Below are 24,601 nucleotides of genomic sequence, written 5' to 3' on the forward strand. Positions count from 1 at the left end.
CAATCACAGGGATGCCACACCTATGAAAATAACAAAAAAGATGACATATGAAGCAAGTGATGTGTGCTACTCTGATTAAATTTTTTTTCCCATAGCAAGCCTCCTACGAAATATTGTAACTCAGGCATTAGCAAGTAGGGGAGGTGATGTGTGTACTTGATGATAAATAAGATCTTTTTATCACATCCACACAGTTGCTAGATACTTTGTTTCAGCCGGAGCTGGACACAGTTTCTTGCGCAATCACTGTACTCTGCCAAGTCCATCAGATGGCATGATGAAAATGATTATACAAGATGTTGACTTGATCTTGTGTATGGAGGTAGTGGTAAAATTAGCAGAGACAAGGACGCTTCTACCATGACCCCTCATCTGATGAAGGCCTATGGCTGAAAACGTTTGTGACATCTTATTAAGCAAATTTTGCAAATTTATACCTTGTTCCCGAGTTTCATTTTTATTAGACAAAAAGTTATCAACATTACCTAAATCGCATGTGGATTGCCAAGATCTTCTTAACATTATCAGTAGTCAACTCATATGTCTCATCCGGATTACTGACATTCTCAATTCCCATCACCATACATAACTTCTGCAGCTTCTGATCCCTGGCGAATTATAAAGTTGTAAATTATTTTCTGTTCAAATTTAACATGATTTCTTATAATTATTCATGCATCATATTGTACAAAACTCTACAACATCCTTCTACTCAATACTGCATTCATGATTATTGAAACTTTTATTGAAATTGCAAGACTGTATGTATAAAATGAGACAATTGTTCCAGAAAGTGACCCAGACCCAGAAAGACATCTGAGTAGTTTAAGTGACATGAGATTCTTGTTTATCATGGTCTTATACTTTAATTAAGAAAAATATGTTGCACATCAAACACCTTATTATTTACTACTTATTATATTTTTGTTTACTACTACACACATTTCATAACTCTTTATTTAAAATATTATAATCATATTATTTTTACAAACCTATGATCTTTTCCTTTCGTTAAAAACATACTCCAAATAATTTAATTAAGAAAAATATTTTGCACATCAAACACCTTATTATTTACTACTTATTATATTTTTGTTTACTACTACACACATTTCATAATATTATTTTATTATCATTTTTACAAACCTACGATCTTTTCCTTTCGTTAAAAACCGTACTCCAAATAAGGACAGACAAAGCATTATGATTCAATATTCCAGTCTTTATTTTCAATGACGATCTATAAAAAGATACTACCTGTACTTATCTTAAACATATCAATGACCTCTGGTTGTTCCTTTCATGTAAAATTTATTATTTATATATTTAATATTAAATGATCATTAAAGTCTTCATCATTTTATGGACTATGGACTATGAATTTTTTTATTTTTAATTGTTTAAGGCACACGGCCAAGGATATGCCAAACAATGAACTTAATTACTTATCTAATTGGAATATCCTATCAAAAAACAAACGCACAAGATGCTCTACATAAAAATGAGTCTAATTATATGAGGCTTGGGGAGTGGAGTTTGATCGTGGAAAAAAAATGTTGATACTACAACAGGAATTGAACCCAAGACCCTGGGACTGGAAGGCATGGTATTTTAACAACCAAGCTACGACTTACCTTGGCAAAGAATCAAAATCTTCTTCCAGATTGACATTTTGAAGTTTAAGACCTCTCATTAGGCTTTTCCTCATCATATTCTGTTGCAACACCTGACCATCTACATCAAGAAGTCTTCCGTTACGATCAATACTGAACCCCATAAATGTCATTGTCACGTGATCATGGTTAAAAAAGATGTATGGATGTGGGCTAAAAGACAGCAGAAAAATAATAATTGTAAATCTTCAATTTCAAATATTTCATTTGATCATCAATATGAACTTAGTACAATGAAATACATTTTTAAGCCAGATCTTTGCAAGAACCAAGGGTATTATGATATAAAGCCAATGGTCATTTATTATAGTATTTGAGAATATAAGTATTGTTTTTGACCAAAGATATGTACAAGACAATAAGTAGCCTCCACCTTGAGAAAGCTCAAACTAAGCATTCTCAAACATCATCGATGCAAAGATTAAGAGTGGGCTAAAGAAGCAAATGTTGGAATGTTAGAATTCAATTCAGTCTTCTATTGCTACAAAAGCCATCGAGGGCTTCTATTTGCCAGAACAGTATGTATAATTTTTTTTTAAATGACAATGTTAAAAAAGACCTGAGGGTCTAAAGGAACTGTGCATCTTGGAGTTGACCTGTGCTAGTGACCTAACCAAACCAACCTAATCAAACAAATTTATCTAGTAAATTTGTATTATTATTTTTATTTTTTTAATTTATTTTAGGCACACACACATGCGCCAAGGATCGCCAATAGTGAATACATCATTGTCTAGCCTGGGTTCCAAGCCCTAATTTTGGGTTACTCACTCTTTATTGTATTTAGTGCGTGCCATACCTAATTTAACTGGTGTCCCATACTCGAATTCTTTTTTTTTTTCGGATTATGGACTGGGCAAACGATTCATGCGTACGATTTCCCACATCAAATTATATGTGGGATATCGTATGCATGACTGATTTTGTAAATTACGTGATTGGCTTACTTCATACATATTAATTAATCTTGGTAAATTTTCAAAATTGAAGATGTGGATGTCTTGACTAGGACAAGCTAACCAGCTCCCTTCTGCCTACCTAGGCCTACTTGAATTAAAACAGTTAGTATATAGTCCTGGTCTGCTGACAACGACTATGGACTGATAACCGTAGGCTATACTTACAGAGCCTTGCTCACCGCTGGCTGCTACACAGATTTAGGCCTTTAGGGTAGAATATTGTTAAAAAAGTAGGCCTCTGTAAGTAAGAACTTAAAAATAAGCCAAGCCTCTACTAGACTAGGCCTACTACTTCTGACTCCAGAGGCTTGAGCCATCCTCCTGGAAAGTTAAAGTGTTGTTGTATTTGTATTTCATTTAGTCTAAGCTTGGCCTAATTGTTTTTGCCATTGCCAAAATTAGTCTTACTAGGGTCTATTCTAAATATTTTAGGCCTGTTTTATTAGGGAGGCCTATTTTTAGGCATGCCTAACTAGTCGACGTGAGTGACTCAGTTTCGTGGCTCTAAAAATATGAACATTTGATTAGTTGAAATTGTTTATTTCGGTCTGCCCATTTATCCAAATACGGAATATAAGATTATGCCAATCTTTTGGAATCCTGGTGCCTGCATTCAGTGTTTTACAAGTCGCTTATTCCGTCTCTAAATTAACTTTCTCTTTGGTGGCGCTGTCCAGAATGAGAAAAATAATAAAAAATATGAGACTTGTGGCAAGGTCTAATCACTGTCAGCTACTTGTAGGTGTCAATCCCTTCCACAAGAACATACACACATCAATGCTTTACACAAACTATATCTCAAGTAAGGCTTAAGTGGGGCACTCACCACGTTGTACCGCGAATCCAAAAATGATCCATTGCGTGCGAGTTGTGGCGTTGCATGCTTAGTGAGTGCGCAGCTTTTAGGAGTAGAGCTGTTTTGGTCGTGAGAAAATTCCTGCAACACTGGCAGGAATCGACCCACAGACACTGGGATTGGAAGGCAAACATCTAAACCAAGCTAATAAACTCCACACCAAATATTTCATCCCACATGATAGGTCAACACAAATCACGAAATCAAAAATAAAATATTTAAAATTTATCATAAGGTAAAATTAGGATGACAGAAGACATTCTATCTTAAAACAGAAACACCAACAGAGATAAAAAAAACCTAACAAAAACAAAACAACAGAATGAACATCAAGAACAGGTAGAAGAACAGGAACCAGATAGAGAAGAAATTGTCAAAAAAGGTGGATATGAATGTAGCTGCTCTGGTACCTGTTTTCCCAACGTCTGCGAAGTTGAAAGGCCTGTAGATTTTCCTCATCTTCTTGGTTGACATCTATAAGAGAACTTTCATCACTCATTTGAAGAGAGGGAGTAGCAAAATCCTAAAAAAAAAAAAAAAAATGTACAAATAATATAATATTGCCCAGACATTCATTGAATAATATAATCTTTGCAGAATAATAACACAAAAATTATCTGTAAATTTTTGTGTGAATGGATGTTTACTGGAAAATTTCACAAATAAAAGATAATTTTTATAGGCAGAAATTAATGCTCAGAGCACATTGTAAATATTAACATATACACATTACCCAGAATGTTGAGCTCTAAAAATGTCTTTTACCTATAAAAAAAAAAAAAAGGCAAGCCAAGTTTGATTTTAAAGTGAATATCTGATTTTGGAACTCTGACCTTTGCCATCTGTAACATGAATTTGACAACAAATGTTTTAAAGCCATTCATGCCTGTGTCAGCTAGCAACCCTGGGTCGCAGAAGACAGAGCCCTCACAGTCTTCTAATTGCTTGTTGAGGAAACAAGCAAAATGAGACAACTCTGCCCATGAAGGATTCGGAAGACCACAATGCCTGAAAATAAAAATCACATGTTTTTTCATTAATTAAATAAAATGATTAAAACTACTTGATTTTATAAAAATTGTCAGCTTCTATTTGAAACTGTCATATCGATATTTCACATTTTGGTGCTTAACAAATACTTGGGTAAAATACCATTTCACAATCAGAAAGAAATGGTAATTCTGATAAAAGAAAAATTAAATTGTCAACTGTGTGGTGATGTAACCTGGCATCCATCAATCGATCCATTCTCTGATCTTCATCTGCTCTCAGTTAGGCATGGCCTGTGTTGTTTTCTGTGAGGTGTCGTGAAAAAATGAGTCTTGTTGTACCCCAGGTCAATTTTTTGTGGCAATTTTCTTTAAAGTATGTTTTTAGACTTCTTGAATTTGAAAATGATTTTACTCCAGTTGTACTCAAGTTAGGAACCTGATTCCAAAACCAAAATAAAAAGCCTATACACTCATCTATCTAAATATATATCATTTTCCTACCACAAAACTCATATTGTCACAACAGCTCACATTTTATATGTTCCGATAATAGGACATTCCAACCAAATTCAGCCTGAGTTTGGGGTTATGCTGTTAACCTGCTACAACTATTCCAGTCAACTGATAAGAGCAACTAGAATCCATTATACGCGATAATTCGCTAAAGGAAGCTACTGTACATTAACACCTCCGTAGCTCCTGTGATTATGGATTCACATAAACGAATGAACGAACGAGCCTGAGTTTGTGGATTGGCATGCAAAAACAAAAACTAGGAAGAAACAGACATTAATATTGAATTCTTTTAACCTTAGAAGGATTTTCAGACAATCCACATGATTTCCATAAACCATATCACTATACTTGAAGGCATCTAGATCAGCATTTTTGTCAAGTCCTGCAAGGTATTGGTATGGTCGTTGAAACCTGGAACTTCTGAACTCTAGGTCATCCATTAAGTGGTCATGAAAACCTTTTGATACAAGATGATACACAGATAAAAAACAATTTTTTATACTTAAGTAAGTTATGAACTTATGAATTTAAATGAGGAAGAATTATATCCCTGTCAATTGACTGTTAAATTAACACCTTTGCTATATTTTTTGTATAGAGAAATAAATTCGCAAGTAATCAATGTGATAATCAGCTAAAACATTTTTTTTATGCTATTTCGGGTTGAAATTTACTTATTTGCTCCTTTTAATTAGATATTCAAACTATTTTTGAGGTTTTTCCCAAGTGTTTGACAGACAGTATATCTTCAAGAGAAAATATTAAATATTACTTGGTATTTCTTGATTTGATTGTTCATCTTCAATTATCAATGTCTCTTTTGGTGGTCGACAAAGAACAGTCGGAAGGCTCTCAAGGAAAGTATTTTTTCTGGACTTGGCCTTAACCTGCCAAAATTCAAATAACATAATAATGAATATTAATTACATTGCTGTCTTTAAAATCACAAAATGTAAGTTACCAGATAATCCATCAACCAATAAAACAATCAATCTTTTTTCATTAGCAACCAATACAATATTATAATACTAACGATTGTAAATCAGACTAAATTATAGGCTGTGGTTCTCACAATAACGTTTAAACTTTAGAATATAATTTTTGAAATCAGAACCGTAAAGTTAAATCATGGTAAAATTAGTGAATATTCAGCAATTGTTTGAAAGTAGTAAATTGAAAGTGTTTTAAGTTTAGTCAGGAGATTATTTTGCTGTCTTGCAGCATCATTATAAGAAATTAAAAGTTGCCAATTATCTTTGTAATGCGGTAAAAATATGATGAAAATCTTGTAGTTAAAGTGATGGACTATGTCACTGAAGAAAGGCAGAAAAATAAAAGAAGAAAAACAGCCTGACAGTGAGTATGAATTGGTTGAAAAAATAAAAAGCAAGCTTTATCACCAACCTAACATACAGTATGTTAAGACTCACTTCTGGATTTTGAGTCGCAACCAGAGATTAAAGAAAAATACTGTAGAGGCAATGTTGGTTAAAAAATTGTAAAACAATACACTTAAACCAACCTTAGCATCTTCCACTCTTGCTTTACAAGCTTTGGTGACCTCTACTAAATAAAGATCATAACAATTTCTGCGCCACACCAATCCATCTTGAGCACAAATTGTGTTCAGAATGAGAAGATTGAATAACAGATGATCTAAACCTCTACAAACCTACAAAAAGAATTTGTATAGTACATGTACAAAAAATAAAACCATATTGATGATACAAATGAATAATGGAAAAAAACTGTGGCATACATTTGCTGGTAGCTGCATGATCAAGAATGTCACAAAGAAGTTTTGATGTGAGGTCGACCAAAATATGTTGAAAATGTATTGAGCTACTGTTAGACTTAGACTCCTCTCTGTGGACAGGAGGTGTCATCAATTGGATAGTGTATCAGCGAGAACATTCCATATTTCCTGTGATCTGAAATCAGTTTACCCAGCTCAGGTCACCGGGACTGGAAAGTATACGGCCTAAAGCCAAGGCCAGCAAAGGCTCTCCTAAAGGCAAGATAGGCCCAGGGTAACTAGTGAGCTACTCCCCCACAACCAAAAACTTAGAGTCAAGGTTTTGCTCACGTCACATGGCACAACCTGTCTGTATGAACAACATGTCATGCTTGACAACATGTCTCTATCAAATAAACACGAGAAGGATGATGTTTATTCATGCAAAACGATAGGCAAGCTTGGCCGATCCTGGTATTTTCTTTTATGCTCAAGATGTAAGGGAAATTTCTGCATATTATGGGTTTATTCAGGTAACGTAATATACAGTACATAGACTAGACTAGATAACATAGACTTTTCGGTTAAGTTTTTCACAGCTGGAAGCGAAATACTTTGGGTATTTTGAAATATATTTTAAAAAAATCTTTGATATATAATGTGTAAGCTTTAATGACAGTTACAAGGCTTGTTTTATACCTTCAATTTTTCTCATCCAACAAAAAGTTTTCTACAAGATACTGATAAAAAAAATATTTAAAAACTTGCTACACACATTTGGTGACACATCCAGGTGAACAATTCGTGAAAAGCGATTATCCATTTCTTGTATCTGACTGATCAGAGTCTTTGCAACATCATGTTCTTGGACAGTTGTTGTCTGCAAAGGAACAGTGATACAGCAATCAAGGTGTCGGCCATCTCTCTGAAGTTCTTCGTTGTACCTTTGAATAAGCAATGATTTTCCCACACCTGGTCTATTCGAAGAGATACACTGCACACATGTTCTACAAAAAGTTCCAGAAAAATGTATAAGTATATTGCATTTATAAGTACTCTTAATTCTTGACTAAACTGCAAATAATTATTTACAGGATGGATATGCCAGTCAATATGAGGCTTCCAGAATATTTCCTTTTGTTAATTTGCCACTGCAAACTTAGTGATCTAGTGATATTCAACTCTACCAATGGAATCATATTTCAATTTTGTTTACACCAAGAATGAAACAAGCATAAAAAACATTTCTGATTTGGAAGGAAATTCTTTGTTAAAATAGACCGAATTACCAAATCACCAAATCTAGTATTGTGGGTGTAACATCAAAACATACAGCTAGGTGGCAGTTTTTTTACACAATAAAGCCTCTGCTCAAATAAATGTTGACTGTCTTTAAACTCCCCAAACTTGCTTATTTGTACATTTTAACATAAATTAAATTTTCGAAAAGACTTGGTAAATGTTTCTGAATAAACTCTTAAAATTTTGAGCTGTTAAATTTGAAGTGGAGTGAAAGTAACATATGGAAAGCTTGATCTCTTGAATCTATGAATCATTCAAAATGTTATACATTGTTATAAAAACATCTTCTATGCTATAATATCTTTGTTTCACTGCAGGTAAGTTTTCTAAATTTGAGGCTTGATACATAACGCTGATTCGTTATATACGCCTGGGTTAGACAATTCTATTATTTTTTGTGAGTAAGTTCAATTACAAATCTGGCTTATTTCAGTTCATCCAGGTATCTCACTCATAGACAATATAAATACTGAATGTCAGGATCAAACCTGTCATTTGGTAGCCTGACTGCCAGTTGCAATCTCTGATTGGTCTGCTGAACTTGTTGAATGAATTGCATATGCAAGTAGTCTTGGATTTCCTCACTTTCTCGGCAAGTTGGTTTATCAGATGAGATGCGGCCTGAGTGTAAAGCCTTGATCACGTGTGACTGATGTTCTCTTTCTGCATTACAAACAATGACAAGCTTGTAGCCTAAAATATTAAAACAAAATTTAACAACATTATTAAATATTTTTATCTTTATAAACTACAAGGTTGAAGATGACCACAATAAACAGCAAGAACAACAGTAACAAGTCAGTAACCTCAAATATTAAAACAAACAAAAATTAACAGTACATATTATATTATACAATATTCTCTTTTCATAATACAGTAATAAATTTGACAAAGCAAGAGCAAAAACAACAATCCAGCTAGTCAAGAACAGATGTGATTTTAATTAATCTTACCAGACTTCCCTTCCATTAGCTCATGAAGTTTCTTTACAGCATCAACACTAACATCATAATCCAAAGCATCTGCATTCACAAGGCAGTAAGTTTTCGCCTTGTTACCATTTAATGCTCGTCGCCACAACAAAACAACCTGGCAATGCAAATTTTGATTTTGTTTGTGATATGATTAAAACTATACATTTTTACTACGATTTGCAAATACATTACACCAGATTTCTGCCAGCTGCATCAGGGACCAACATAAAAAACCTGGCAAGAAGTTCTGAAAATTACTTGTTCTTCTGATATACATGCAATATGACATCATTATCTGTTCTATTAGAAAAATCAAAGCAGCAATCCATCTGGCCCTTTTCCCTTGCCAATTCTGGCTACAACCCTGTCTAATGGCCAAGCAAATGCTGAGTCAGCTTAGGTGCCAATTTCACATGAAAACAGCTCAGAGAAATGTGCTTGCATATAAAAAATTATTTTCAAAAGGTAGGCAGATTTCCATCATGTTATTTCTTTTTTGCTTTGTATAAAGCCCAACAATCTGTAACACATATGTTCATATATAAACATATGCTGAAATTTAATGCTTTAACCAATAAAATACAATCTGGTCAGAAGCTGTGTCACCCAACCTGAGGAGATTACAATTTTTGCAAGGCAGAATGACCAGTAAGAAGACTAAAAAATAACTGGATGAGCTAAATTTAAAAAGACCTGGAAGGACATGTAAACACAAACACTATAACAAATCATCCGGCTTTGAACAGCAACAAATGGAAATATTGTGGTAAGTGTAATGTCGCAAGACGGAAGACGTTATGAAGAAGAGAAGAAGCGGTAGCTGAGTTTAACCTGCTCCTATGTTGCTGGTTTCAATCTAGCAAGTCTAAATATTATAGCAGCACCATACTGTATGATAGGCATGTAGATTAGGTAACAATAATATAATAATTTATTAGGAAACTACAATTTTGAAACAGTGGCACACATACATGATAGAGGTGCATCCAAAAGTAAGTTAACACAAAATTTACGACAAACAGAACTACAAACAATATAAAAAGGGTATTGCTAAACCCTGCAAATCCTGCAAATCTCCAAAAACACACTGCAGAGCCAAACCAAAGCACTTGACTGTGATTGCATCATGAACCACAGGATTCAGTCAGCATCTCAACAAAAAAAAAGTCCATGCTCACAAGAACCCACCGCTTGGTCAAAAAGCAGATCCCCTGCAAAAAATACCTGAAAATACAATGCAACCTCGAAAAAAAACAACACTGTAAACCCAATCTATGACCTCTTGATTATATCATGTAGTATGGCATCTCCATAAAAAAATAAATAAATAATTCCATGCCCATAACAACCCACCTTTGGGGTAAAAAGGCCAATTTTTGTTTCAAAAAATTGCTAAATTCCACAAACCTCCTAAAACAAAAGTTGATTAAAGTGATTTAGCAAGGGTTTGGGATTAAAATATATGTGCTGATTACTAACTTCTTCAAGAGATGTTTGTGAATTGCACAGCAAAACCTCATCGTAGGCTGGAAAGCTTCCATTGCCTTCCATGTAAACTGAGAGCACAGTATGCAGTACATTACCTGTAATACAAAGTAAAAATATTGATTTTGAAACTGCCAACCTGATCTCCACTAGAAAGTTTTCTTAATTAAAGTGAAGATATGTTTGATCCTATTGTATAACAACACTTTATCTTTATTTATTTCATACTGTATGTCAATTTAATTTGGACTATTAGAAGAGAAGTCAATATTTTACTTATGTTTTAACAATTGTTTTACTATTATACTATAAGTCTTTCTTTAAAACATTTATATATATAGGAAAAATGAAATAATGTGGTTATTATGTTTCTATAATATTTAGCATAGTTTTGTACCGTTAAAATATAATTTTTAAAAACGAATTTTTATTTTATTGAATTGAAACTTTGTTAATATTTGCAGTAAGTTCAAATAGAAAAAACCTTAATACAGAAGAAAGTGCACCTCTTAGCAGCTGATGATCGTGTCAGGATTCAATATTTCAACATTAATTATGTCATCATCAGGAATGATGACATAATTCCTGATGATGATCTTGGTAGCAATATCTCAGAAAGTCATTTAACATTTTTTGTTTATTAGAACATTTAGTGAGTCGTTCAAATGCACGTATGACATGATATACTCACTAGCTGAGCAAACGATGAGGTTAGGACGCCCTCTTTTAAGCAATTGTGGTAACCTCCTGACAGTGGCTTCGCAATCTAAAATATAAATGAAATATAAAATATAAATTTTTTTTATTATCACACTGATAGAAAAAAGTAAATGATTAAATGATCAATGGTATAGAGTACCACAGTCGTGTCGTCACAACGCCAGGTGGCGCTCTCTGTTAGTTAATGACTTCATAGACTTTCTAGTATAGGCATTTTAAAATTTAATATTTTACCATCAAAATGTACTAAAAACACAAAAGCTCACATTATATTATTTATCGAACACACATTTAATCATCAATTAAAATTTACAAAGAAAAAGTAAGATACAACATCTTAATAATTACATTAGAAATTGGGATCAATGGTTTGTCAGTAAAGAAAATGGCGTCCGGTTGAATACTTTTTGCAACGATAGCAACAGAGTGGTATCACGTTGTATCGTGACAAAACATTGTAGTACTCTACAAGCCCATAGCCAGGATTTTTATAGGGGGGTTCTTTTTAATACTAAAAGGGCACTTGCGAGCGAATCGAGCACCATTGGCTGGGGGCCAGGGTGCTGCCACGGGCCCCCTGTGGGGTCCAGGGGAAAGGGCACGGTGGGGGTCCAGGGGGAAAAGCCCACGGAAGCTCCAGCATTCTAGACAATTACAGGTGTTATTTAATTGAATTGAGAGGCCATACATTTTTAAAAATGTATATATTAAAGAGGTAATTTTTTGAGTTAGGCAAAGATAAAAAAAAAAACAAAAAAAAAACTACTAGTTTAGTACTACAGTACAGGTAAATTAATAAGAGCCTACAGTAGCATGATACAAACTCCAAAGAAACCAGTATGGTTTATTCTTTCTTTTTTTATTGTTTTTAAGAAATAAGAAGAAGTACTGTATGGCTTATAGCATTTTGTATCATACTCAAGACAATCAGTAACATAAAAAGAACCGAGCCAAATTTGTATGGTTGGCAGAGTGTATTATTATATATATACAGGTGAAAGTATCCCCTGCCGGACACCTTCCCGGTATTTCTGAGTCAAGGTTTCGGGGCCTGAATGGTCATACTGCACAATAAAATATTGCATTCACAGTAATATAATATAATGATTTACTAGTATTGTTTGTATGGTTGGTTTAGTGTATTATTATATATACAGGTGTGAAACTATTCCCGCCAGACACCATCCCGGTATTTCTAAATCAAGGTTTTGGTGCCTAAATGCTCATACTGCTCATTAAAATATTGCATCTATAGTAATACAATATATGGTGGCCGACGATCGTATCAGGACGATCGGCGATACAATCTGCTGCTGCTGCCCTGCCCTGTTCCTATTTTGGGCGGGCAGGCCTACACGGTTGTACTGATTAAATAATAATGTTGTAACAGTTGAAAATGCCCTATTTTCATTAATTTTTTTATAGATGATAGGCTCTAGGCTAGGCCCAAGGTGTAGGTTAGCCAGCCTTTGTTGAAAGGGCACTTCACGAAAAGGGGGGTTCGTTGGAACCCAACGAACCCCTGGCTACGGGCTTGCTCTATAGGTCGAGATCAGAAATCACGATGCATAGTAGTACTGTAGGCCAATGTTCTTTTTATTGAGCGTCATGACACTGAAAACAGACAAATTCCTTACAGGGGCCACAGCTCATTTCAGAAAACAGCGCTAAGCAAAAAAAATCATGCTTGGTTGGTCTTATACAGTATATAAATGCCTCTCTTGTTTACACAAATGAGGCACTAGTCGATCATTTTTGGTACTGTAGCTGAGTATTATAAATGGCATGCAATATAAAAGTCATACTGTACATACCAGGTGTGGCTAGATGCTCTAAAAGCCTTCCTAGTGTTTCAACACTAACATAATCAGTAAGGTCAGCAGATTTTGTTGAACTTAAGTATTTTTCCCACACATGTTTCAGCTTATCAATAAGGGTCCTAAACAAAAAAATATTAAATAAAAATATAATTTAGAATCATGTAATGTAATAATCCTGGACGGGTTGCAATATAGAATGAAGTATTTTGGCCATGCTGGATATTCATGCTGGACTGGGTTCCAGTCCCTAAACTTTGTCTTAATCAGTAAAAAAGCTGGAAAATCGATTTTGGCACCAATGGCGTTCCATTTTACCTATTTGCTTGGCGTTTCATAGTATACTTTTAATTCGCTTAAAAAAAGTTTCTCGACATATACTGACGCTGGTGGCGCTTTCTGAAATGTGCTAATACTACGAAAAATCAATAAATTAGAAACTTGTGGCAAGACTATTCATGCATGAATGAATGGCTGATCGTTAAAGCAGTCTGGGGTGGAGTAAGGCAAGAAAAGCCAAGACAGTGGCACTGTTTAACTAGCTTAATAGTGAAAGGCTATTGGTGGAAAACTAAACAATAGCCGAGACTAGGCGTGAGGCTATACAAAAGCCAGTATTCATATTCCAGAGGTCCCAAGTTTGAGAAGAGCTATAGAAATTTACAAACATGCCACAGTGCATCAAGATATTGGATTTTCATGTTCAATCAAACCTTAACCAAAGCATTATATTTCCCACCATTCTGGAAACCATGCCATTGTTTTGGCAGCAAGTCTCACTTTACAATCATATAAGTATTTCCCTGTTTGAACTCTCCGCAGATATTATTCTCCTGATGACGATTTGAAGCAACTCAAATGAAACATAAAGACATTCTCAACAATAAAAACAGTTCTTTTCAAAAATATATGTGTACCGCAAGCATTTAATATAAGATGGAATATATCATAAATTTAAATGACTCACCCTTCAAATCTTTTCATTCCAAGTAGGAGGTCTTTCTTAACACTATCGGTTCCATGTCCACGATTTTGAAGACGGATTTGTTCTTTATACTTCTGTTCACCTATTAAAACATTCTCAATTTGCTCTTTTCTTTCCGTTTCTTCATCATGGTTTTGCACAAGATCTGATAGAGTGCAGCCAACTCTAGTAATAAACCTTTCTACCAAGACATCTAATGTTTCTTTAGAGTAAGGAGACTCGGATATGTATGTCACTGCCGCTTCCACATTCATCAATCCCTTTTCCTCTAGCACTGCCATTGCTTGTTCCTCATCCATCATGTCATCCATCTCATCCCAGAAAGCAGCCATGTGTTCTTTCTCTTCATCAAGAAAGAAGTTTCCCATTTGGTCGTTATTTGTTTCACATGTTTCATCAACGTTTAATTCACTCTCCTTCTCCTTTTCAACCTCAGTAACTGCTTTTCTCAAATCCTGTACTGTACAGTTCGGTTTCACTAGACTTAAAAGAGCATACACCTCAGGACCAATACCCTCCTCACCAAACAATGCCAAAGCACGTTGCAAAATAACAAGCTGCTTAGTAGTATAAACATTCAAGTGGTAGAACTCTTCTCGCATCTCATCAATGTAATCATACCACTGTTTCAGGCTTGCTTTCATGAAATTGATCAATTCCTTCAATATGTCAGTCAGTTTTTCCTTACTGCCAAACAGTGATTCCTGGCCAGTGACACAGAAATCTATATAGACTGGTGTCTTGGTTGATATTTTACAATGTAGTGCAATTTCTAAGTTTGTGAAGAGCACATTTCCAGATCTACACATCTTTTGATAATATTTTTCCAGATCCTGTGTTCCATCGAACACCTGAGAAACATATTAAAAAGTAAAAAAACACATTAAAATAAACAAACATCAAATATATTATCCTTTTCCAAGAATTCATTAATCATTACTTGATTAGAGTGCCCTGTTTTAGATGATCTTAGTGTTAGTATTTATACTGCATGTTTGAAACTTCATGTGAACCAGTCCGCAACCAGGCTCTGTTCCGAGATAAGAAGATTCATCCACGGAACGAGGGCGTACATCGCAGCTCTAATAGCCATATTGAAAATAGTTGCATTTAAATATGAATTTTGGTTTGTCACAATGTGAATGTAGCTTTATAGATGACCATCATTTGATGTACTGTACCCATCCCATTCCATGGAGAATGCAACCCAACAAATTGATTACACAATTAATCACTTTTTTAGTAAACGCAGTGTGTGCCCAGCTTAAGACATGAACCAAACACTGGTTGCCAGTAGTTCCAACTTGTGGGTAAATCGTGTGATGGAGTTCGGTTCTTTTGCCAGGTTTTTTTTGTTCATTTTTTTAGTTCCTTTGGTTAGCATCAGAATGAATGTTTTAAATAGGTGCGTATTTTTTTCTAGTTTTTGTATTTTAAATAGTGCTCTGAAATATGTTAATAAAGCATTAATTCCTACACGATACAAGATACCTTTCACTGCAAAACAAATAAAAATGTCTTGAAATGCATTATTCAGGTATTGTTCATGTGACTCCCATGTTATAGCCCACTGAAAATTAATAGTAAAAATGAAGATAATTCAACAACCTCCACAAAGCGATCAACCTCTGCCTTGGCATCAGTGCACTGGTATGCCTCCCCAGCTATTAGCATCAGCTTACTCTGAAGATCTTTAATTTGTTCAACTGTATAAATCATTTCTTTACCATCTTCTGCAGGAACACGAAGTCTTAAGCTTCCCTAAAAAACAAAACTCAATTCATGTGTACAGCACTAACAAATTTCTATGAAGGATTCTTAATATAAAAAGTTGGAAATGCAGTAAAAAAAATAGTTTTGCTCTAGCCACATTAATTCTTCTATTTTACATACTGTCTATATATATGTGTCATGTACCTCTTTCAGTTTGCCAATTTCATAAATTCCTTCAGCATTAATTCTCTCCACTTGATGTAATGACAACACTTCCACAGACCCATGGGAATCTTTGATGCCTTTCAACCATTCCATTTCACGACTTATACTCTCCTAAAAAGTACAGTAATGTGATCCTCATAATTACATAAAATTAACAGGTCAAAGCAGGTAGACTATTAATGCTTGTAGTATGAATAAACAGTTTGCAGAACAACAAAGAAAAGACACTTCTAAACATAGAGTAGGTAAGATTTTCTTTCTATTAATCTATATCGCTCTGCGGCTCGAAGTAAACGAGGACACTGTTTATTTATGCAGGGCGTAAATAGGCGAACTAGGGCGAGTCCATTATTTTTTTTTCATGCTTGAGTGGTAAGTTCCAAAGGAAACTTGGACATTTATCGGTTTATCCAGGTAAGTATTCACGAAATAGATTTAACAAGTCAAAGCAAGTAGACTGTTAACTTGTATATACAAGTTTGTATAATCTGTTGATGAATAATGAGTGAAATTCCACCACATAAGAATAATGTATGTATGTGTTGGACAGAACTAGCATTTAAGCTGCCTGTGCTAGATGGGTTATTTTAGCCTGAAAGCAAAGAGTATAAAACTGCAAGAGGTCTGACTGCCTGGGGTTTGTTGGAACGCAAAAAAATACTGAAGCGCTGGGTTATGTGGTTGTCTGGATGACTGGAAAAAGCAAAAGTCGAAAAACATTTTTTATTCAAAAAAATTCCTTCGGTGAAATGGGCAATGCTGGTTCTGTGGTCACACACTTTTTCCAGCCCCTGCCAAAGCAGGACATACAGAAACTTACAAGTTTAATTGACAAATCTGGATCATTTTCCAGGGCTTTCCACGTATATCTACAGATCGTCATTAGATGTTTGTAACTCGACCATTCAGTTAGATTGAAAATGAAAGCAGAATAGCCAGTTGCAGCCTGGTGGAGGCAGGAAACTCTGTAAACTTCAATGGGAGTTTCACCAGCTTGGATCATTGCAAGATCCACAAACACTTTTAGTTCGTGCATATCTATAAATCAAACATACATAAAATTAATAACACAAACAATATACCAGCAAAAATTACGTGAAGAGATAAACTCTGAATCGTCTTGCAGTAATGCTTTTAAAATAAAATTTGTAAACAGTAAAGAGGAATCTGCATGTGGAAAAAATGGCCCCAACAGGGATTCAAACCCGGGCCTTTCTGCTTTTTGTTCACCCACTGCAGATATAACATAAACTGTGCCCTCAAATTTTAAGCAAATTATAACTTTTTAGCAAAATGTACTTTTCTCTGTCAGATGAATATAGAAATATCCAGTTGATATTCCATATTTACATTTATACAGCACTTGGAAGCATTTACATTCATTATAATAGGTAGGCATCAGAAACATTTATATTTGGATATACACAACTATAATTTTTTTAAGAATAAAAGCCATCAATTTTTATTTTACATTCCTAATACATACAGTATATATATTGTTATTTAGAAATGCTCATTTTTGCCAAAGAATAAACCAATTTTCAAAGATTACAGTTTACGTTGCTTCTTTTATATTTCTTTTTTGCATCGTACTCCTGATGTACAGACATGGTTACATTTTGAAACCAGAAACTATTGGCCTTTTTATTTCTAATAAAAAAAGACAAATTAAGGATCTACTTTTTTAATATAAGTGTTTTAATTCTATGTTTACGTGTAATATTTTTTAAAATTTCTATCTTAATGTCAATGTTCTTAGCCTTTGTTCTACACTTACAGTATTTTAAATGTACAATTTCTATGTGTTAATGTTTGTAAAAATGGCATTTTCTGCAGATTGTCATTGCTTTATTAAATAATTGTGTTTGTGATAATGCTGAATTTGAAATTTTTCATCATAGTTTTTCTAATCTACAGTCTATTATATTTGAGTCGGTTAAATCTTTATTATATTTAAAATAATTTTAGGCTTTTTACAGATATTCTGTAAGTTTTATGTTTTGTATTTTTATCCTGTATTTGGTGTATACACTGTTGTATGTACAATAAATAAAAGTCATTCTGGAACAAATATAATATTAATTTGTAATTTTAAGTTTCATTTATTAAATTTAGTTTAATTCAAACTCACTTTCAATTTCCCTTTTAATCCAAATAATCAGATCTTTGCAATTTATCAATATTTGTAAACATCTGATCTGTTCCTCTGTGACATTTTTCAACTCCCAACAGGCAACTCCAACATCTTCATTTAGGTCTGTTAGACATTTGTTGTTGAATTCTTCTTTGCTCTACGGAATAAAATAGTACACAATTTAAACTTAGCAATACTTTAAAAAAAAAACCTAACAAAAAGTGTTCTTGAAAAACATTCAATGTGAGAGCCTTTATTTTTGTCTTCCATGAGGTCGAGTAAATGAAGAGCGAAGTAAGTCACAAGAAACTCTCATTCTCTGGGTTATTCAGTTCGTTCAGGAAAATGGAGATTTGATGGAAAATCTTTACATTTACAATAACTGATATACTGTATCTACAATTATACTAAACATTCTCAATATAAAAAAAAAAAAGAACTGACAACTTACTGTCGAATACAGAAGCTCTACAGACCTGAAGTTACCTTTCAGACCAAATTGCTTCTTAATCTCAAGAATAATCTTGGCACTCTGTAAACATTTTTTAAGTTGACGATAGAGGCGCACTTGATCACATCGTTCTTTTATCCAGTCATTTTTGGTGGTATCATCCTCCTCAAACACTCTAAGATTATCCTCTAATTGATCATCCATAATTTTTCCCAGCTTGTTATTGACTCCATATAAAGATATAGAACCACTGACTAGTTGTTCTTTAAGCTGGTCCCATTCACCCTTCACAAACCTCCAAATCTGTGTCTCTACCACTTCTAAGGATATCAAGGAGTCTTTTGAATGCCTATTTAAGACCACATCAGCTCTCTTATTCCAAAATTGTTGAAATATTCCACTATTGTGAATCTTCTCCATTTTCAGAAGCATGTCAGAAACATTGTCTGGCAATTTGAAAAACGTAATGACAGGAACTCTGCTTGGGCAGAAAATTGCAACCTCAACTGGAATTAGTTTGCATAACTTAAGCAACTGCATTTGACTCACATCAGCATTGTGTGCTGTTGTAGTTTCACTGATATCAACAGCTAGTACCTTTGTTCCTGTGTTTGCAGACTCTATATAACAGAAACACAATGTTATACAAACTTTTAAGAGGTTTAGGTGTGTAGTTAAAAAAAATATATAAATTTTTAAGGTACCGTATAAACTTGCATATAAGGTGATCCAAGTATAAGATGACCACCCGAGTTTGAGAAGATTTTTGGATGCTTTTTGTATGTCTGGCGTTTAAGACGACCCATTGTTTCATCATCGGAATTCTCTAATCTGGTCTGGATACTTCATTTGGCTAAAATCTTATTTCCATGCAATAATTACATTCTTTCATACTAGCAGTTAGTAGTTCGCCGACACACAATTCCCCGACAGCCAATTCGATAACAATTTTTGACCAAATTACCTATAGATTCTTTTGACAGATACAGCTTTTGCCGACAGCAACTCATTCACTGACAAAAGGGCATTTTAATTGTCAGTAGGCAATTGGCTGTCAGCAAACTGACTATCAGCGAATTGTCTGTCCGTGTATTGGCAGTCTGTGAGCAAATTGGTCATAACATATCTGTCTGTGAACTGGCATTTGGCAAAACCAATTAGCACCATTGATGACCAGCACTAAAATTACCCTATTATTTTTGTAGTTACAGAATGTCAGAAATGCAGTGTATTAGATGTCTTTTTTATTGAACTTGTACAAATACCATTGCATTTAGGTAAGCCTACATGGTTTAATATCATTTAAATATCATCTAAATAGAAATATTTAGAAACCACTAAATTGATGTGAAACAGCAGTAGTTTAATTGGTATGGGAGAAAATCTTGTGTATCTCTCGATGATTTTCCATGAAAAACATTTTCTTTGCATCTCAGCGCATAAAACAGTTATGAAGCGTAACTCAAATGACACCGCTGCACATTGAAAATTTCAATGATGTCACACCAAATACATAACTGGCAGTTAACAGTGTTTAGACGCTTATCTATTTAGTACCATTATAGGTGTCTAAATAGTCTATACTGCAAAATAACTATACATAATAAGTATACATTGCTCCTCACGAGACAGCTGCCGATCCGGTGAAAAACAATGGTAAAAGTAATTACTTTTCCCTCTAATCTAAAATATGGATTGATATTCACTGTGCATGATCAATAATTTGATGATATATTTTGTTAGAATTTTTCAGACTGGTAAGTTTAACATCCTTGACGGATTGAGTACCTCTGTCTTGCAATGTATCTGTAGGCTTTGGAAGTGTAATTGTAAAATAGATACCATTGATACTTGTGGTCTAGTCTCTGTAATTAGCCATTCATTGACTGGCAGAATTAGGTGGAAAAGGGGGCCTAAATTTTATAGAAATAAATATGAAAAGAACTTACCATGTTGCATTCTACTACAAAATGTGATTAGCATCCCAACACGATGCCGCACATCTTTAAATGCCTGTAATTCTTCTAGTCGACATCGCAGAATTGCCAAAACTATACTATTCCTGTTTGTTTCTTTTTCCAGCAGGCTTGTAATTTGCTGAAGATCTATTACTTCACTAAGTTTCAGAAAATCCTCTTCATGTTGTTGAATAACGCCAAGTTCTTCTACAGTTATTTCACCATTAAACAATCTACTAATAATATCTTCAACCACTGATTTGGCTGTCATTATGTTTGTTTTAGCTTCTGTTCCCAAGAAATTAATGTCTATTTACAAAAAAAGGAAGACTGTTCAATCTTCTTCAATTCTTACTCATGTATTTTTGTCCATATAAAAAACTTTGCGTGAAGTGTTTAAATGTTAAAATGTCTGAGTAAACTATTGGTAACTTGTACAATCTGATATATTCTCACAAAATCATTATGTTTAAAAAAAAATATTTTAAAAAATATAATTGTATTCTATTAAATTAATTATAAAAACATAAATCACATAAAATGTATGAAAAGTGCCATATTAACAAGATTTCCCAAATAAATAACATATTTAATCATTAGTAAAACCCAATTTCAGGACTTCTTAACAGAAATTTGTGATTCCAAAGACAATGAACTATATTCATATACTGTATATTTCATTCATATATTTTAAGCTTCCATTTTCATTGGCCAAATGATAGATAGTAAGTGAGTAAACTGCAGTACATGACTCAAACTGCTGGCTTATTGATTTTCTCAAAATAATCATCTTGTGGCTCTGGATAACGCGGAAACATGGTGACTGGAATATGAGCAGTTAAGGCCAGTGGCGGCTCTAGGATATCATTTTGCTGGGATGGGAAAACTAGGCCTATTTACTAGGCCTATTTTTTTTTTTTTTTTTGGTCTGACTGCCCGACAAACTTTGGCCGATGGGGGGGGGGGGCTTGACCAGACCGATGGGGAGGCTTAACCCCCTGCCCCGCTGGTGCCGCCACTAGTTAAGGCAGGGGCACCACAACATACAGCCACAATATCGTCGCTGGTTCGAACAGCATGCTAGCTTATGGTTCTAGTGATAGAACAAGTCTTCTTGGAAAAAACTATGAACTGTAGGCCCAGTTTACACAATAAAGCTCATGTGCACTTTAAAGAACCCAAGACTTTTAGCTCAGACATGAAGAAACCCTTAAAGGAGAAGCAAGTTACTGTAAAATTAAGCTAGTCCAAACTTCAAGCACTTTGAGACTTCGGTATAAAGCGCCATAGAATGTAACTCTAACTACATTACATTACATATCACATAAGCAAAGTCTAATTGTGAATTAGATTTTAATTGTATAAATGATTTATACTGACCTGCCATTTTCAAGAATCCTGACAAAGGATGCCATGTTAAGCACTTCTTTAAAGTAATTGTTTGATTGCTCAACGATTTATTAATAAATGAAGATAGCAAATGTCCTAGTCTGTTTGAAGAACGCATACCAGCATACAAAAAGCTGAACATGCCAGAGGATGTATGTCGGCTCTGTAATTTCAAGAGTAAAAAAAAGTAACATACACATAACATTATATACTGTATATCATTGATAATGACAATATCTTATATTATAAGTCGATCATCACTGCAACTCCCAATGTTATTTGCCTATCCCTACACAGTCCAAAAATTGTTCACATAGTGAACCCTTGGCTTGATTTTTTTAGGTTCATGTGCAAAAAGAATACCTAATTTTTTCAACACCGCAAAGATATCACGAATAGCGATGAAAATTGAATTGCAATTGAAAATTACTTTCATGAATTGAATTAGAATCTGAAGAAGTTACTTCAAATTCAATATTAAGTATGAACAATTAAGGAATTCCTTGAATCAATGAACCCTAATAAAGTAAACTGAACGTTTAAGAGGAATATTCTAGACCTATTTTAATGACTCAAGGAACGAAATTAGGTGTAGGCCTACGGCCAGGCAGGAGGCCGCAGAGGCCTCCTCCTTCCTACTAGGCCATCCTAGTACAGTTATGAAATCATTGCACGATTTTTACCTGTCTGCACCGACCAAAAAGTCAGTGACTGTATTGTCTCTCGAATGCTTTAAGAAATGTTTTTCTTTGACGAATGTCTATCAAAATAGCATTAAAAACAAGTTCTTCTAACAGAATACAAATTGCAAAAGTTCATTGTATCTGTACTGTACTGCTGATGTGCAGTTAACATGTACTGCAGGAGCACAAAGCTAAATGTAAATACGCACAGTATACTGATCGTGTCACTATAGCAACTAATGACTGCAACAACAGCTGTTTATCAAAACTAACATTAAAAGACGGTGACTGACTTACAAAGCAATTAGTAGAGCATGCATCGTATACTAGCGGAAAATTATTATACTTAGGTTAGATTTAATGCATTCAAAAATAAAAATGTTTTCAAGCATTAAATCTAACATTCATATAATAATTTGCCTATAGAGTACTATGCTCTACTAACTTCTTTACTGCTACTTCTACTGTCACAGTACTGTACTAACAGAACTACTATTATTATTCTTATTATTATTAAAATAATACTTTGTTAGTTCATGGGTTACTTTTAATTGGATTGATGGTCACTTAAACTTTTTTTCTTATTGAGTTTTGGCTTTGTGGATTTTTGTTTTATGTTTGGTACTTGCATTTCTTTGATGGTTTCGTTTTTTTTTTTTTTCATTATCATTAATTAATTGGTCCATGGTTTTTTCTTTAAATGTAAAATGTGAATGCTAAATTTTGTAAAATTGTATCAATTCAACCTTTGGCTGCCATGAACAATTTTTGATGTTTTTATGAATAAATATACTTTGAATAATATTATGTATTTTCAAAAGCTTTTTGGAGTGTCTTCTCCCAACTTAGGATCCCTGAATAACTTATGTCTTACCATCATGACTTGGTCAATAGCATTGAATGCTTTGTCGGTGACTGCTCTGTTGACTGCAGGATGGTAGGGACTGGGATCCTCAATACAGCAATAAAATTGAATAATGTTTTCTGGAGATTCCTTGTTACAAAGAATATAAAAACAACATTAGGCATACATCATTTTTGATCATTGGAAATTATTTAAAAATATAACGTCTTGCAGTCCTTACCATCTCAAATTTTGTTAAAAGAAACTCAGTGAGACTAGAAACCCATGTATCATTCACATTCTTGTTTTCAAATTTTATGTTGAAGAATCCATTCAAGATCTGAAATAAGAAATATATTTAATATTTAAACAATCGAAGTTCAGTATATTCAATGTAGGCATCTGATCTGTACTGCTTGGTAGTAGAGGAGTGTGTAATTACCTCTGAACATGAACAAAAATTGAACTTTATTGTATCAAAAGAAATGTAATAGAAAATTATTCAAACACTGTAGAAATAAAGCAATTTTGATTATTTTTTTTAACTGTATAATAATGAAATTGATTGCTATTTACCCGGCCACCTGAAAAAGTTATATCATGTATATGCAACCTCAGATAATGTATAACTATTTCTGATGCTTGCAGTGTTACAGAAACCAATCTGTCTTGCACTGAGTTCGATTCTATCCCACAATGAACTTCTTCATTTCTTAAAGCTTCAGACAGTAGTTGTGAATAATGCACCACTAATTGGGTATTAGTTCCAGCCTTATTTACCAACACCGGAAGTAAATTCAGAAGAACATCAGTAACATTGGTACTCTGGTCTTTATGCCATTTCTCCTCACACCTAAACAGACAAATTTAAAATAAGAAATTAAAAAACAGTAGCACCTTGGTGTAGTGTTCATAGCACATTATTACCAAATCTTTATCAAATGAATCAAATTAAAGTAGACCATAGGTAAAACTAGAAACTATGTTCAATAAAACATAAACCCAGTCAGAACATCCCTGATAAATTTGAGCTCAATTAGATCATTTTTGTCAGATTGAGAAGTAGTCAATTTTTTTATTAGTGTTTGGACTTACCTTTTGGAAAGACATGAATGATGAAATCACTCAATGTAAAAACTTAATTACTTTTAGGAAACACATAAAAAAATATTATTTGGATAGCTATATGT

General features: G+C 33.9%; 1 protein-coding gene across 1 annotated transcript in view; it reads right to left on the bottom strand.

Moving 5' to 3' along the window:
• The window catches only part of LOC117120738 (E3 ubiquitin-protein ligase rnf213-alpha-like), a 59,102-nt gene that overhangs the window by 330 nt on the left and 34,171 nt on the right, over positions 1-24,601 (bottom strand). Inside the window, exons 14-38 of the mRNA XM_033265815.1 lie at positions 23,988-24,264; positions 23,653-23,751; positions 23,442-23,561; positions 21,876-22,047; positions 20,487-20,804; positions 18,538-19,157; positions 18,084-18,243; positions 16,773-16,990; positions 15,932-16,063; positions 15,623-15,775; positions 13,997-14,865; positions 13,027-13,151; positions 11,184-11,258; positions 10,487-10,590; positions 8,987-9,122; positions 8,522-8,726; positions 7,507-7,738; positions 6,519-6,668; positions 5,769-5,883; positions 5,291-5,453; positions 4,322-4,496; positions 3,899-4,011; positions 1,635-1,826; positions 486-608; positions 8-20 (exon numbers count right to left, since the gene is read on the bottom strand). Coding sequence (XP_033121706.1) covers positions 8-20; positions 486-608; positions 1,635-1,826; positions 3,899-4,011; positions 4,322-4,496; positions 5,291-5,453; positions 5,769-5,883; positions 6,519-6,668; positions 7,507-7,738; positions 8,522-8,726; positions 8,987-9,122; positions 10,487-10,590; positions 11,184-11,258; positions 13,027-13,151; positions 13,997-14,865; positions 15,623-15,775; positions 15,932-16,063; positions 16,773-16,990; positions 18,084-18,243; positions 18,538-19,157; positions 20,487-20,804; positions 21,876-22,047; positions 23,442-23,561; positions 23,653-23,751; positions 23,988-24,264 — 5,059 coding nt within the window. The remainder of the gene's footprint in view (positions 1-7; positions 21-485; positions 609-1,634; positions 1,827-3,898; positions 4,012-4,321; positions 4,497-5,290; positions 5,454-5,768; positions 5,884-6,518; positions 6,669-7,506; positions 7,739-8,521; positions 8,727-8,986; positions 9,123-10,486; positions 10,591-11,183; positions 11,259-13,026; positions 13,152-13,996; positions 14,866-15,622; positions 15,776-15,931; positions 16,064-16,772; positions 16,991-18,083; positions 18,244-18,537; positions 19,158-20,486; positions 20,805-21,875; positions 22,048-23,441; positions 23,562-23,652; positions 23,752-23,987; positions 24,265-24,601) is intronic.

Source organism: Anneissia japonica, unplaced genomic scaffold (genome assembly GCF_011630105.1).
Source record: "Anneissia japonica isolate Jap-2015-1 unplaced genomic scaffold, ASM1163010v1 scaffold3888_len366471_cov172, whole genome shotgun sequence".
Taxonomy (NCBI): Eukaryota; Metazoa; Echinodermata; class Crinoidea; order Comatulida; family Comatulidae; genus Anneissia; species Anneissia japonica.